The sequence below is a fragment of the Macaca fascicularis genome, chromosome 3 (assembly GCF_037993035.2).
Source record: "Macaca fascicularis isolate 582-1 chromosome 3, T2T-MFA8v1.1".
Lineage (NCBI taxonomy): Eukaryota > Metazoa > Chordata > Mammalia > Primates > Cercopithecidae > Macaca > Macaca fascicularis.
This window is the reverse complement of record NC_088377.1, coordinates 174,364,237-174,379,327: the sequence shown is the minus strand read 5'-3', so window position 1 is coordinate 174,379,327 and position 15,091 is coordinate 174,364,237. Positions and strand designations below refer to the sequence as shown.

Sequence of the window (15,091 nt, the reverse complement as noted above, 5' to 3'; positions counted from 1 at the left end):
TATCGCACGTTCAAAATCCTGGGCCACGGCCAGCCCAAAGAAACTCGGGAATGATGCCCACTCTTGTTGATTCCCGTTTCCTTCCTTACGGTCTAGAAACTTTGTTCTTGGGGATGAAGATACCAGATGGGTAAATCCCTCCCATCCCCCAAATTAGTTTAAGGGATATTGGAAAGAAATATTGGAATACTTGTATCTAAAATCAACCAGTTTGTTTTGTACTTGATTTTGTATTGTCACCTCAGCTCTCTGTGGCAGGTACAATAAATTTCTCTCAGTAAACACCCATTCCAAATTCTTTCTTCTTCTTTACCCTAGAAGTGAGAAAACAAAAATAATCAATTTCCTAGCCTCCTTTGTAGCTGGGATTCTCAGCCTCCTTTGCATGATATAATTGTAGCCGAAGGGGTGGAAGTGCAAATCTCTGGACCTCCCCCTTCCTCCACCCTGAGGGCATGGGCATAATAACTGCAGGTGTAGTAGTACCTTGAACCATGAGGACAGAAGTCAACTGCTCAGGGTGGCTACAAGGGAAGACAGAAGAGTGGGGCCTAGTTATTTGTTGATACACTTGGATAGTTATATCAGCCGTGAGTTTCCCATCCAGATTTCTTATTACACAAGAAAAATAAACCCCTTACTTGTTTAAGCTACTGTTTGGAGCTTCAACTGTTACTGTACTATTATTGTAATTGAACACATCTTAAGTGATACACATTTCCTTTTTGTGGTAGCATTGCAGGCTGAAGTGTTTGTCAATTTGTAGTGGATATAATAAAGGTAGTATTTATTTTCATCCTCATTATAACATCATTTACTTTAGACTTGTCTCTATCCCATCCTGTTTTAAATATGAGCAACAGTTGAAATGCTGTTTAGAATTGCAGGTGTCACTCTTAACATTATTTCTGTGAGTTTGTGTGTCATGTACTTTGCTGAGTGCTCTAGGTATAACAATGAATAGGACAAGATACCTACCCCTAGGGAGCTTGGAGTAGGTGGGGACCACCCAGAAATACATGTTGTTGGTACACTGTGGTAAGTTATAAAAGTCTCTTCTTGGTAAGAACACAGAGAAAGAGCATAATCAGTTAGCTTTTACTATATAATGAACTGCCACAAACTTAGTGGCTTAAAACAGCTACCATTTTATTCACATCCTGATTCTGCAGGTTACCAATTTGGACTGGTATCAACTGGGCTCACTCCTGCTGAGTTGGCTGAGGTTTGGCTGCTCTAGGCTGTCCTCACCGTAGATAGCGTGTAGTCTCTCTTCCGCTGGCAGGCTAGCCTGGGGTGATTGACATGGCACTGTTCAGGGTTGCAAGAGAGAGGCCCAAGTTTGAAACTGGCACACCATCACTGTTGTCATATTCTGGTGCCCAGAGCAAGACACAAACACAGCCCAGACTGAAGGGGTGGTGAAGTAAACTCCACACGCTCATGATGAAAGAAGCTGTGAAGTCATGTTGCTGGGGGCACGGATATAGGAAAGAGTAAAGCATGGTGGCCATTTTTGCAATCTACCACCGGGTTCTGAGAGAACAGGGGAGGGTATAGCAACAATTTTCTTAAATGATTTCATCTCAGATTTTTAAAATTTAAGATAATAGCATGCCCTTCTTTATTAGTACTGAATAAAAGGTGATACCATCAATCTTCACCAGTTTTGGAATCATCTTCAATATTGCCAATTACCTGTTGAACATCAGTTTAAAAAATAACCCATAAGAAAATACCACTTTAAGAAAAGAAAAGTTGCAGGCCAGAAAGTGCAGGATTGACATGTGATTGGACTTTTCTTTAATCTGGCATTTCTCATGGACCACTTTAGGAGATTCTGTTTCCTCAAGATGCTCCGTGAGCAAATCAGTTTGAGAATCATGAACAGTAGTTCTCATCCTAGAGATTCACACTGCAGAGTAAAAATCAAGGCCTTGGGAAGTCTTGGCATTGAAGTACTTTCGCTGTTTAATGTAGTTAATTGGATTTCATTAGTGGTAAGGTCAAATGTTATTGGTTTGATTTTTATTTGGGCTGGTTAGTTAATGCCATAGCTATTAACGCTCCTGACACTGGCCCACTATTGTCTTCATATTTCCCATCCATCTTGAGGAACAGAAAAACAGAACAGGTAAGCAATATGAGCAACATTCACCAATGTCTGGTTAATGGAAGAAAAGGCTTTTGTTTTAAAGATTTAAATTTTTATTAAAATGGCTTTTTAAAAAAACCACCCCACCCATACTATACAGTTTTTTTTTCCCTGTTCAAATAATTTTTAATAATAGTTCCCATTCCTAAGTCCTTGGTGCTACAAAGAGTTTTACATATATTACCTTATTTAATCCCCAGAGTATCCTATTAGGTAATCATTATTACACTATTCCTGTTTTACAGAGGACAAGTAACTGTTGAGGTTAAGTAACTTACTCAGTTTCACAAGCGTAGGGCCATGATTTGGCCATCTGGCTCCAAAGTCCGTGTTCTTAACCACTGTGCTGTACTGCTAAGAAATGCCCACCTAAGTGCAGAGTTCTGTGGACAACATATACATATATTTTACAGGAATCATATTAAAAAGTATGTACAATGGAGCCCTCAGTCTTTCCCCACACAGTTTGTTGCCTGTGTTTTCAGTAATTGATCCATGGTGCCTTAGATTGGAATGTGTTTTAATACAGAAAATCAAAATACCTATTGTTTCCAATGATGCCTTGTCTATTAAAATAGGTGACAGAAATATCTTCCAAATATAGAGAATTATATTGTTGTTTTAGATATAGTTTACCTCCTAGGAGCTTACTTGGCTTATCTTTGACAAGGATGTGCAAGTCTTTATCAGATGGTTGATAGTGCTAAGACATCTAAGAGGTACTGTCATTCTACTTTAAATTTATGAGATCTACCTTCTCAAAGAGTCTTGGTGGAAAACATGTTTTATGCTTATATCAAACAATAAGCCTTTCTTATTGAAAGAAATTATTAAAGCACACCTTTGATATTTGAATTAAATCACATGTACCTGCCACAAATTTATATTAACAGTACCATTGGACAAATCATATCAAGTATTTTTTTTTCTGTTTGTAGGGCCGGACAATATGCAGAGTGAATATGAATGAAGATATTTTTTATTTTAGGCTGTAAAGGACCTTATAGGCACATAAGTAATATGTTGTTACACACAAAAAAATGATTATTCATTAGAGACCACCTTGTAAGGTCATGGACATCTTTCTTTCTCCACTTTTTTTTTTTTTCGAGACAGGTCTTGCTCTGTCGCCAAGGCTGGAGTGCAGTGGCACAGTCTTGGCTCATTGCAACCTCTGCCTCCTGGGTTCAAGCGATTCTCATACGTCAGCCAGCTGAGTAGCAGGGATTACAGGTACCTGTCACCACACCTGGCTAATTTTTGTATTTTTAGTAGGGATGAGGTCTCACCATGTTATCCAGGCTGGTCTTGAATTCCTGGCCTCAAGTGATCCGCCCACCTTAGCTTCCCAAGGTGTCGGGATTACAGGTGTGAGCCACTGCACCTGGCCCACTTGTTCTTTTTAGTTCTCTTTTTAAGGTCATCTTAACAGGATTTCTTCCCCACTCCATGTACTATGAGTAATTACTCTTAACAAATTTGGGAGGGAATGTACACATCTTCTTTGGAAATAGGAATGTGATTGTTCCTTATTTGAGCACAGATCATACAGGTCTTACAATTCAGCTATTAGTAAATGATCAGACAAATTGATATATATCCTACTACAAACTGTAGGGTTAACCAAAGAAAACAGTTATAATGATGACATTAAAGTAACAGTCATCTATAAATAATAAGATAGCAGCATGTGCAACCTGTTACCATCTCAAGACAACAGAGATAACAAAAGCAACCTTTCTGAAAATGGTTGTGCTCCTACCTCTCAGTACCCATTCAGGGTAGGAACATTGTGGTGTTGCTAGGCAATGTCTGAAGACAGAGTTCTTGGAGCGGTTTGGGGTCCACCAGTGATCTGCCAGCGACATTGGCAGAATCACTAATTTGGAGTACCTTTGTAAAGATTATAGCTATATTTAATTATGAAAAGTGGTTATTTGCCATCATTCTTCTAAACACTGATTTTTTTCACTTTGAATGGCAAGCTAAATACTATGTTATTCTCGCATTGTTCTAGAAACCCCATAGTTTACAAATTTAGTGTGTGTATTCAGAATCACCCAAGCTGCTTGTAAAAAATGCAACTTCCTGGCCGCATCCCCAGAGATTCAGGATGTGGCCCAAGACTCTACAGTTTACTAAGCTCCGTAAGTGACTCTGAAGCAGGTGGTCCATAGACCTTGAACCAAGGGCTCACAACAAAAATTAGCTGGGTGTGGTGGACGTGCCCCTGTGATCCCAGGTACTCAAGAGGCTGAGGCAGGAGAATCACTTGAACCTGGGAGGTGGAGGTTGCAGTGAGCCAAGACTGTGCCACTGGACCCCAGCCTGGGCGAAAGAGTAAGATTCCATCTCAAAAAAAAAAAAAAGAAAGAAAGAAATTATTGCACCATCAGAACACTACAGTAATCATTGCTGCAAACAGGACTCACCAGTGGATACCAAAAGGTGATGGACAAAACTTTGAGAAGAAACAGAACGTTTGCATAGCCTCGAAGTATCTCCTGCAAGATATCAATTACAGGAAGGAAAAATGGTAGCTTTGTTGTGGAGAATCCCCACAGACACCACTTTAATCAGGTAATCAAGGTCAACATCAATAAAAATATCTGTTGCCATAAAGTAGCCCCTGAAATCAGGCAGGAGAAGGGCATATTGCTTCTGTAGAATTCTTCCCAGTAGTGCATAAACTCTAACCATGAGAAAACGCCGGATGAGCCCAAATCACGAGCCATTCTACAAAATATCACACCAGTATTCTTCAGAAGTGTCAAGGTCATAACAGACAAGGAAGACTGAGAAACTGTCACAGATGAGAGGGGTCTAAGGAGCCGTGGCAATTAATACAACATGGGATCCAAGATTAGGTCCTGAAACAGAAAAGGAACATTAGTGGGAAAACTGGAAATAGCTGAATTAAGTCTGTAATTCAGTTACTACTATTGTAATATTGTTAAATCATTACTTTTGATAATTGTATCATAATTATCTAAGATGTGGACATAAGGGGAAGCTAGGTGAAGGATATATGGGAATCTTTTGCCTATTTTCTGTAACTTTAAATTTTTTTCACAAAAATGAAGACAGTATATTTGCTTAGTATTGTGTATACCCTGCAACGGTTTAGTATTCAAGAATATGTAAAATCCCCACTTAGCCAACATCTTCAGGACGTACCCACCCTGCCCAATATACTTTTATATTCTAGCCAAATGAAATCTTGTATTGTTAGCCCCTTTGGAGGGAAGTAGGAGTAATACAATTTTTGTCTGTATTATAAAATATTTAATTTTTTTTTTTTTTCTCGAGACGGAGTCTTGATCTGTCACCCAGGCTGGAATGCAATGGCGTGATATCAGCTCACTGCAACCTCCACCTCCTGGGTTCAAGTGATTCGCCTGCCTCAGCTTCCTGAGTAGCTGGGATTACAGGCACGAGACACCACTCCTGGCTAATTTTTTGTATTTTTAGTAGAGACGGGGTTTCACCATGTTGGCCAGGCTGGTCTTGAACTCCTGACCTCGTGATATGCCCGCCTCAACCTCCCAAAGTGCTGGGATTACAGGCATGAGCCACCATGCCCGGCCTATAAAATATTTTAAGGCAATGTAACAACTAGCTGCATGCCCACACCTCATTTTTAAAAATACAGCAACCCAGCGTAGCCTGTGTTCCCATACTTTGTGGCATCCAGCTCCTTTTGTGCACTTCCACCACACCACATGACTGCTGCCACTCAGAGATCATCAGTGGAACTTGGTGTTTACTCTTCTTGTTCATTATTTTTCGCTTTTCAAATCTTAGCATAAGGTGCATCCTACCGATCAGATCTACCACTTTTTTGCTCTGCATGTTTGTCTAATTCATTCCTTTACTCTGTAGATTTTCGCTGTACAAATACCCAGTATTTATCCATTCTCTCACTGGAAAACAATGAGTGTTTTTTGTTGGGTTGGTTGTTTTTTTGTGTGTGCTTTTTTTGTTTTTTTGTTTTGTTTTGTTTTTTTGAATAGGTTCTGTTCATTTGTAAAAGTGTCTTCTGAAGCCAAAGGAGATCTCTACTCTTTCTGAACTCCAGTAACACTTATCTATGACTTCTAACTCGGCATTTGTGACTTTCCATGATAATAATTGTTCTTTTCTCCCATGTTAGATGGAAAGTTTCTTGAGGGTCTGATTCCCAAAGATAGATGTTATTAGCATAATAAGAATTTAATTTTCTTTCACGAATAAGCAAATACTTAATAAATTAAACACTGTCTACACATAGATCTTGAGAATACTTGTGTTTATTCCCTTGGTTGTTACATGATATTACCTCTTGGGGACTTTTCTTTGTTGGAAGGATTTTATGCAATATGGGAAACTGGTCACTGAGGTGGAAGTATGGAGCATAAATAAAGCCTAAAGCTTTAATTTGAGAATTATGTGCTAAGTTTTCAAGCAACACAGGTACTGGGTTGTGCGCGTGTGCGCGTGTGTGTGTGTGTGTGTGTGTGTGTGTGTGTGTTTTAACATCCTATAGGAAAATTGACAAAATTAGTAATAATTTTACCTGCATTTGTCATGGCAAAGCAGAGGGGAACTGACTAATTTGTATTATGGCTTTTGTGCACATTCTTAATAAAATGTGTAATATTTACCATTTAGAATTTTTACCATTTAGAATCTACACCTAGAATGGAATTACCCTAATTATTTTCCTCCAAAATTATTTCATTCAGATGTTGATGTTACTCTGTGAAAACATTTCACAGATTTCACAGCTCTCTTGCCTATCTTATTTGATTTCTTCAACAGCTTTGGCAGAAATAAGCAGGGCTAATATTATCATCCATACTGGACGGGTTACATTGGAAGGGAAGCTGGGGGAGATTAAAGACTCCCTCAGGGTCACAGAACAGAACCAGAAACCAGATCTTTCAACTTAGTCCTGTCTCTGTCCAGATATTACAGTTCCAGTGCTTAAAGTAAGCGAAAGTATTAATTAAGATATTATTGCTTAGCCAGCATTTTAATAGATAGTTCAGTAACATAATACCCACTCAACATTTCGTTAGAGTAATTCGGGAGTTTCTCATCTTTAGTGAGAGTAACTATTGTTAGTGATTAGTAACTGCCTTTTTGCTACATTCTTTGATAGAAGAGTTCAAAGGAAAGATTACACCGAACATTGCAAAAGCGTGTGTTGTGACTGGTGTGTATTTTAAAGGGAAGAAAATCTTACAAGTGAAACAGATAGGAAGGTGTGACATAATGTTAAGTATCTGAGATGACAAATGGTTTTTTGATAGCTTGAGACCTACAGAGGAATTAAAACCTCTCGGCATATAGACAAGTGCAGTTGATCACTCAAATTGCAATTTTATAAAATGCAGCAGCAGTACACTTAGAATATTGTCTTCGTGTCAGAAATGCACCTTTGTGCTTGAAAATGATAAAAAATTACAATCGATCCTTACAACTGTTCTGTTCATCTTTATTGATCAGGTGCAAGAAAGATAAATCGTAGCCCAAATAAGATTATAGTAAATGTTAGCATCGTAGGGGACTATAGGTTGATAGAAAGCCATTCATCATCTCAAATGGTGACCTGTCCATGGCTCTAGCCACCCTGAGTCTGCTGTCTAATCACATACCTATTGATTTTATCTACATCCAAGAATCCTGGATGTGACTGTCATTGGACAACCTAGATTGTTAAATGCAAAGGGGTCGCTGGTGTGAAGAGGATTTCACTTTCATTTTTTCACCAACCAACAATGGTTTATTAAAAAATAAATGATCCCAAGCCATGCATGTGAAACCTGAGTGATTAGAGAATGAAAGGTACACAATAGACCACTGTATTGTGGTGGTGTTTTTGTTGTTGTTTTTTAATGCAGTGCATTTTGCAGGATATTTCATTGAGTCTCAGGGCTCATGGGGTCATTTAGGCCACCTCCTGCAATAAGACCAGTTTCAGTGTAGCTAGTCAGAATGGATAAATTTTGCTGCCCTAGGAAAGGCATTACTTTGCCACTGCATCTTGGTTTATGTTGTTTATGTGTCCATTCATGTTAATAGTGGAAACATTTTTTGTTATTAAAATTATCTCAATCTGCCCTCTTGTTCCTACTGATTAGTTATAAATGTTGCTGTTCTTGTGGTCGTGTGGAAATGATAGAACAACTTAAACTCCATAAAGAAAACTTTTTTTTTTTTCTTTTTTTGAGACGGAGTTTTGCTCTTGTTGCCCAGACTGGAGTGCAATGGCTCCATCTCTGCTCATCGCATCCTCCACCTCCCGGGTTCAAGTGATTCTCCTGCCTCAACCTCCTGATTAGCTGGAATTACAGGCATGTGCCACCGGTTTCTCCATATTGGTCAGGCTGGTCTCGAACTCCTGACCTCAGGTGATCCGCCCAACTTGGCTTACCAGAGTGCTGGGATTAGAGGTGTAAGCCATACATACCATCTTGATGACAAAAATATTGTGTAGAAAGAAATGATCTTTAATATCCTAGTAGGAACACCAGTGGAATAATAGGCAAATACGAATATGTGTGAATTTCAGTTTTTGATCTCAGGCATCCTTTGATCTTACAAGGGTAGATTCCAAATAATGGCGATCTAAAGAATCTTTCTAGAATGTTAGAAATTTTCTCCAGAGGATCAAATGATAAGGAATCGTAACTGTGAAAGTTTACTCTGTAATTATAATTGGTATGTACCAACAACTCTACTGTTATTTAAACAAGTAGCTTCCCATGTGTTTTATAATTATCTATGCCACCTTTACAAGAAAGCCTTCTACTGCTTGAGTGGCTGAAACAAGGTTTTATGTATTTTTTGAAGTTGTAAATCTTCCACACGTTTTGTCATCTTGGATAGTGAAACCTTTGCTATCAATCTTTGTCCACAGAGCTCGGAGTTCTACAAAGTCACCACTGAACAGTATCAGAAAGCTGCTGAAGAGGTGGAAGCAAAGTTCAAGTAAGTTTTTAATAGTACTGTAATTATTTACTGTTCTTAACAAGATGAAAGCACAATTTTAGTGCTTTTTACACAGGACATAGTTTGTTATATAGCACTCTAGAATACTTGGAAGAGTTTGGGGGTGGTTGACAGGGGGTCATGTTATCTGCTAAACTGGAATTCAGATGCCGAGAAAAAGGCATTTGATGAAAGCTTGCTGCAAATCAATGTATTTTATGAACTAGGGGGAAATCGAAATTAATGGTAATAGAATTTTCATTTGTAATAATATATAAAATAGAATGCCCTTGATTATGGAGGTCATGTTAAATTGCTACTCTACTAAGGGAAACATAGAAACCATTCACTTTTGTATAATAAAATGATGGGCATGTCCAGATTTGGGTGTCTGCCTTTCTCATGGTTAGGCTGTTTTCATTTCTTCACATGTACCTTGAAAGCCTTTAAATCATAGACTTTACCTGGCCCTTGATTATGAAGGTGATGTTAAATTGCTACCTCTCTTAATCCTTGGAGTGTTTAAATGAACGTTCTGTAATTGATGGATCAAAGTGTCCGTGACCCATAGCCTTGTACTTTCCCTTTGCTGCCAGTTCTAACATTAGGTAAGAAGACATCATTCAGAATTTTTCTAAGTATATAAATAGTCCTATTGTGTAACCCCTATTAGTAGCACATGTGCAAATTAGTGAAGCAAAAAAAGTTGTTGTGACAGCTTTAGTTGAAAGATTGCATCGGGCTCTGACCTCCTTCCTTGCACATGTTTACAAGCATTTGATAAAATGATTAAACCCTAAGGTGGAATTACTACTTTCTGCTACAGTACAATTTGTATGGTAATGGATATTAGTGTTACTGTAATGTGGATTCAAATAAAATTTTTTTAAAATTGAAGATGGTTTGAGGTTTATTTAAAGAGCCAAAAGCCTTCAGCCTTCCTTAGTGAATTATCTCTTTGGAGGCAGCAGAGAGAGACCTTCTAAGGATGGGCCACAAGTCTCACTATGAAAGATTAACGTGAGATCTTAAGAGTTTAGACATATTAATAGAACTGGGTATAGATTTTTTAAAGTTACTCTACATATCTTATTTTAAGTTAGGTGTTTATTTTTCTCCCTAATGATATAGTGACTTTTTTTTTTTAAGTAGTAAACTTTTTTTTGTCTCTATACCATGAGAACCTTTGAGTTGGCTCCCTGAGTATTTCTTTATTCTAAGACAATCGCTATAAAAACAACTAAATTTGGGATATGTTAGGGATCAATTTTGACTAGAGTGATCTGTGAAGTTTTCATAAAGAAGATGATTTTTTAGTTGAGCCTTTAAGAAGAGTATTGAGTAGGTGGATGGGAAAGACATTCAGAAGGAAGACTACGCTCTATAATTGGTGGGTGACAAAGCAGTGGCTTGAATCAGAGAGACTTGCGCAGGATAAAGCTGGAAAGGTCAGTGGGTCATTAGCTGCTGAGCTGTGAAGTTTGGTCTTCATTGAGCAATGAGTCATGGGAAGATGTTTGACCAGATGAGTGCTCTGATTTCTGGGCTCCTAAAGGAAAAGTAACCTGACAGTGGATGTGGGGTTTAGTTGGAGGTATGAAAAATAAGAACTCGAAGAATGAGATAAGGCGCGGTGGCTCACACCTGTAATCCCAGCACTTTGGGAGGCTGAGGCAGGAGGATCGTGACCAGCCTGGTCAACATAGTGAGACCCTATATCTACAAAAGGAAAACTTAAAAATTAGCCAGTTGTGGGGGCATGTACTTGTGGTCCCAGCTATTGGAGAGGCTAAGGTGGAGGATGGCTTGAACCCAGGATTGCAGTGAGCTATGATTGTGCCATTGCACTCCAGTCACAGAGCGAGACTATGTCTTAAAAAAAGAAAAAGAAAAATAAATCAGATGGGAAGTCTCTACAAGTGCAAGAGAAAAAAGAAGTTGTTGAAAGTTTAGACATGGCGCCAGGCCTGATGGCTCACGTCTGTAATCCCAGCACTTTGGGAGGCCAAGGCAGGCAGATCACTTGAGGCCAAGAGTTCAAGATCAGCCTAGGCAATGTGTCAGAACTCCATCTCTACTAAAAATAGAAAAATGAGCTGGGCATGGTGGTGCATGCCTGTAATCCCAGCTACTGAGGTAGCTAAGGCTAAGGCAGGAGAATCGCTTGAATCCGGGAGGCAAAGGTTGCAGTGAGCCGAGATCATGCCATTGCATTCTAGCCTGGGCAACAGAACAAGACTCTCAAAAAAAAAAAAAAAAAAAAAAAAAAAAAAAGATTAGACATGAATTAGTGATTGGTTGGTGTATTAGTTTGCCAGAACTGCAAAGTACCACAGACCGGGTGGCCTAAATAACAGAAATGTATTTTCTCACAGTTCTGGAGGCTAAAAGTCTGAGGTCAAGGTGACGCCAGGGCTGGTTGCTTCTAGGCCTCTCTCCTTGGCTTATAGATGACCATTTGCTCCCTGTGTCTTGACACAATCTTTCCTCTTGTGTCTACATGCTAATCTTCTTTTCTTACGAGAATCCAGTCATATTAAACTAAAACCCTCCCTTGTGACCTCACTACAATTTAATTACCTCCTCAAAGCCCCTCACCCCAAATACAGTCACATTCTGAGATACTGAGCAGTGGACTTAGGAATTTTCAGGGCACACAGTTCATCCCCTAACATTTAGATAAAAGGGGCAAAAGAACCAGAATTATGAGGTTAGCAGATTGGAAAATCAGTGGAGAGTGGATTTCATAGAAAAAGATAGTTCTGGTTTTAGATGGAAAAATATCTGTCCTGAAGTTCTGCCCAGCTGCTGTGTCATTTAGCCTGAGCTAGGCTTGGGGAGCGAGAGGCCACGGGAAGCACAAAATTGACATCATGATGGCTGACCTCCTGCAGGTCAGCAGGGCCCTGTAAGTTAGGCTTTGTTTTAAACAGAACCTCAACAGCATCATTTTGTCTTACCTATTAAATATTATTCAAGAATAATTAATAATCTGGCCAAACTGTGTAGTAAGGAATTGGCCTTGGCCAAAGAGAAGTCTGGATTTTGTACCAAGCTCCTGGGAAATTATAAATCCTTAGAATTTCCTAAGTGATAGAAATTGTTATTCTCAGCCAGGCATGGTGGCTCATGCCTGTAATCCCAGCACTTAGGGAGGCCGAGGCGGGCAGATTGCTTGAGCCCAGGAGTTCGAGACCAGCCTGTCCAACATGGTGAATCTCTGTCTTTACAAAAAAAATACAAAAATTAACCAGGTGTGGTGGTGTATGCCTGTAGTCCCCAGCTACTCTGGAGGCTGAGGTGGGAGGATCACCTGAGCCTAGGAGGCAAAGGTTATAGTGAGCCAAGATGGTAGCACTGCCTTCCAGCCTGGGCAACACAACGAGACCCTGTCTCAAAAAAAAAAAGAGAGAGAGAGAAAAAAAAAAGAAATTGCTATTCTTGCTGGGCCCCTTGGACCATGTGGTATCAGCTCAGCCTCTGAGAGGGTGAGTTTATCATGTGGATCATCAGTCAGTCAAGCTGTTTAATGAGGCTCCAATAAAACTCTGAACAGTGCTGCTCAGGTGAGCTTTCCTGGTTGACTGGACTCCGTGGGCACTGTCACACATTGCTATCAGGAGAGCAGCAGGTCCTAAGGACATTGGAAGCTTTGCATTTGGAACCCACCCCCCACCCCATCCCCACCCCAAGTGCAGTCCTATGCATCTCTTCCTTTGGCTGATTTTCTGTATCATTGCCTTATAGTAAACTATAACTGAGTTTAACAGCTTACATTGAGTTCTGAGTTCTTTCAGTGAATTATTGAACCATTGAATTTTGGGTGGTTTGGACCCCCTCTGCCTCCGGCAAACTTGGTGTTGATGTGTCAGAAGTGAGAGCAATCTTGGGGACTGTACCCTTGGATTTTTGCAGTTTGACTAACTCCAATGCACACAAAACCTAGGTTTTAACACACTGTGAAGAAATTTTAATAGCTAGTTTTTTAGAGAGTAGCTTTCATTGTACCATTTTTTTCTCCCAGCTACTTCCTGCTAGACTGAGCTTCCTAGAATGTTGTATTTTGATTTGCAGTGAGTTCATTAGCTTCACACCTAGGAAGCTATAGTACATTGGATATAGGAGATGCTTGCCATCTTTGAAGGCACAGAGATTACTTAGTAGACTGCTATTTCTTTTTAGAAATTTGGCCATCTCAGATAATCAGGACTTTTGTAAGACAATATATAATATTTGCATTGCATGACAGGGGTTTTTCGCCTGGTCAGATTTTTTTCACTGGCTCCTATCTGTATGACCAGCTTAGCACCTGTAAGCATCACCTTGAAGAGTTCTCTCTTGAACCTGTACCTGAACTCAACAGTTCCTCTTAGGCAACAAGTTCTAAAGGACTTTGAGGAGAATTTAGTTAATTGTATCTGAAGAAAGTAGGATTCATTTGTGTGCATCTTGGTTACAGGAGATAGAAGCTTTTTAAAATGCAGTGTCAAGGGCAGTATTATATACCTGATCGGGGTCATACAAATCACTGTAAAGAGAAAGAAAGCTAAGAGCATTTGAAGCTGCCCACGACTAACACCAGTCCATTGATGCAACCTACCAGGATAGCTAATGGAATTATTTTAGGGATGCTTAAAATATTAGCTCATATTTCAGCCCCTCAATTAATAGTTTTGGCAGTAAAATACTTTAAGAATTAATGGATTGTTTTCTCCTACTTTATCCACACATCATTCATTCATAGAGCCCCTGTGTGACAAGCCAAGCTCTGAATACAAAACTAAGAAAACAGGCCAGGATCTTACTACTAGCGTGAAACTCAGAGTTCATGAGAGAAAAACAAAAGGAAGACAAACTTTTTAAATGATGATCTTTTTAAAAATCCAAAGTTAGTTCTCTTCTGTTGGGGTGATTACATTCCTAATGCATATCAAGTTGTTAGAAATATTATTTACCATGATTTCAGTGGGAACTAAGGGATTTGAAGATAATTTGGGCTATTTATTTTTCCACAATAGATTTAAAATTTTAGCTCTGAAACCTAAATCACTGAGCAAATCCAGCATTCTTTTTACATGTAGCCTTAATTCAAAAGGAATACCTTCTCTTTTCTCAATCCAACTAAAACAGTAATTGTCAACACTTCATGTCACATTTTATAACAACTTAGATTGTAGTTTCTATTATATGGTGCTGGTAATATGTTATAGCTAATCCTAATGCAAATTATATTTTATATTAATCCCTAAGCTGTACCTCATAGGCAATTAATTAAACAAAATATTATTTTAATAATGTTACATGTGTAGTTCTTAACACTGGTCTAGCCCAGAGTAATAAATACTACATTTGATTATGATATAAAAAGTTACAAAACTCTGTGCCCTTGGAGAAATTTCTGTATTTGTTTTTAAACAAATTCTAGATGATGCTAAACCTCTAGCACATTAGAAGGAGTTCTTACCCTTAGGGAGCTCATACTGTAGCCAGGATGACCAGCACATAAAGCACTCATGATAGGATAGCATGTAAGAGAAGCCTCCCAGCCTCCTGTTTCTTGGTCAATGTCAGAATCAGATCTCTGTGGCTGCATTGGAGCTGATATGCCACACCTATAGAAAGAAGATGTTACCAGAGTGTTCATGCATGTGAATTGTTTTTAAAATAGAAAAGTAAATATCAAGTAAATGTAAAGCAAATTTCAAAGACATGTTAAATATTTTAAAGGCAATATGTGCATCATAAAGACAATGTAATAGTAAACAAATGAAAAGCATTTAAAAAACAATTGATATTTCATTCTCATTCTGTCCTTTATATAATTTAGTGGTGAGTTTCTATTTTCCATAAAAGAAAGAAAGAATATGCATGGAAAGTGACATAGATCTATTGAAAATATTTTTGGAATGATTTCATTAGAGGTATAACTTTTTAACATGGCTTCAGTTTCTGTGAAAGAAG

The 15,091-nt window shown here is 38.8% G+C and overlaps 1 protein-coding gene across 6 annotated transcripts in view; it reads left to right on the top strand.

Moving 5' to 3' along the window:
- CHCHD3 (coiled-coil-helix-coiled-coil-helix domain containing 3) overlaps nt 1-15,091 on the top strand; it is a 293,654-nt gene that overhangs the window by 231,747 nt on the left and 46,816 nt on the right. For all 6 annotated transcript variants that reach the window (XM_074036001.1, XM_065542569.2, XM_074036000.1 and 3 more), the window contains one exon: nt 9,060-9,130. In XM_074036001.1, coding sequence (XP_073892102.1) covers nt 9,060-9,130 — 71 coding nt within the window. The remainder of the gene's footprint in view (nt 1-9,059; nt 9,131-15,091) is intronic.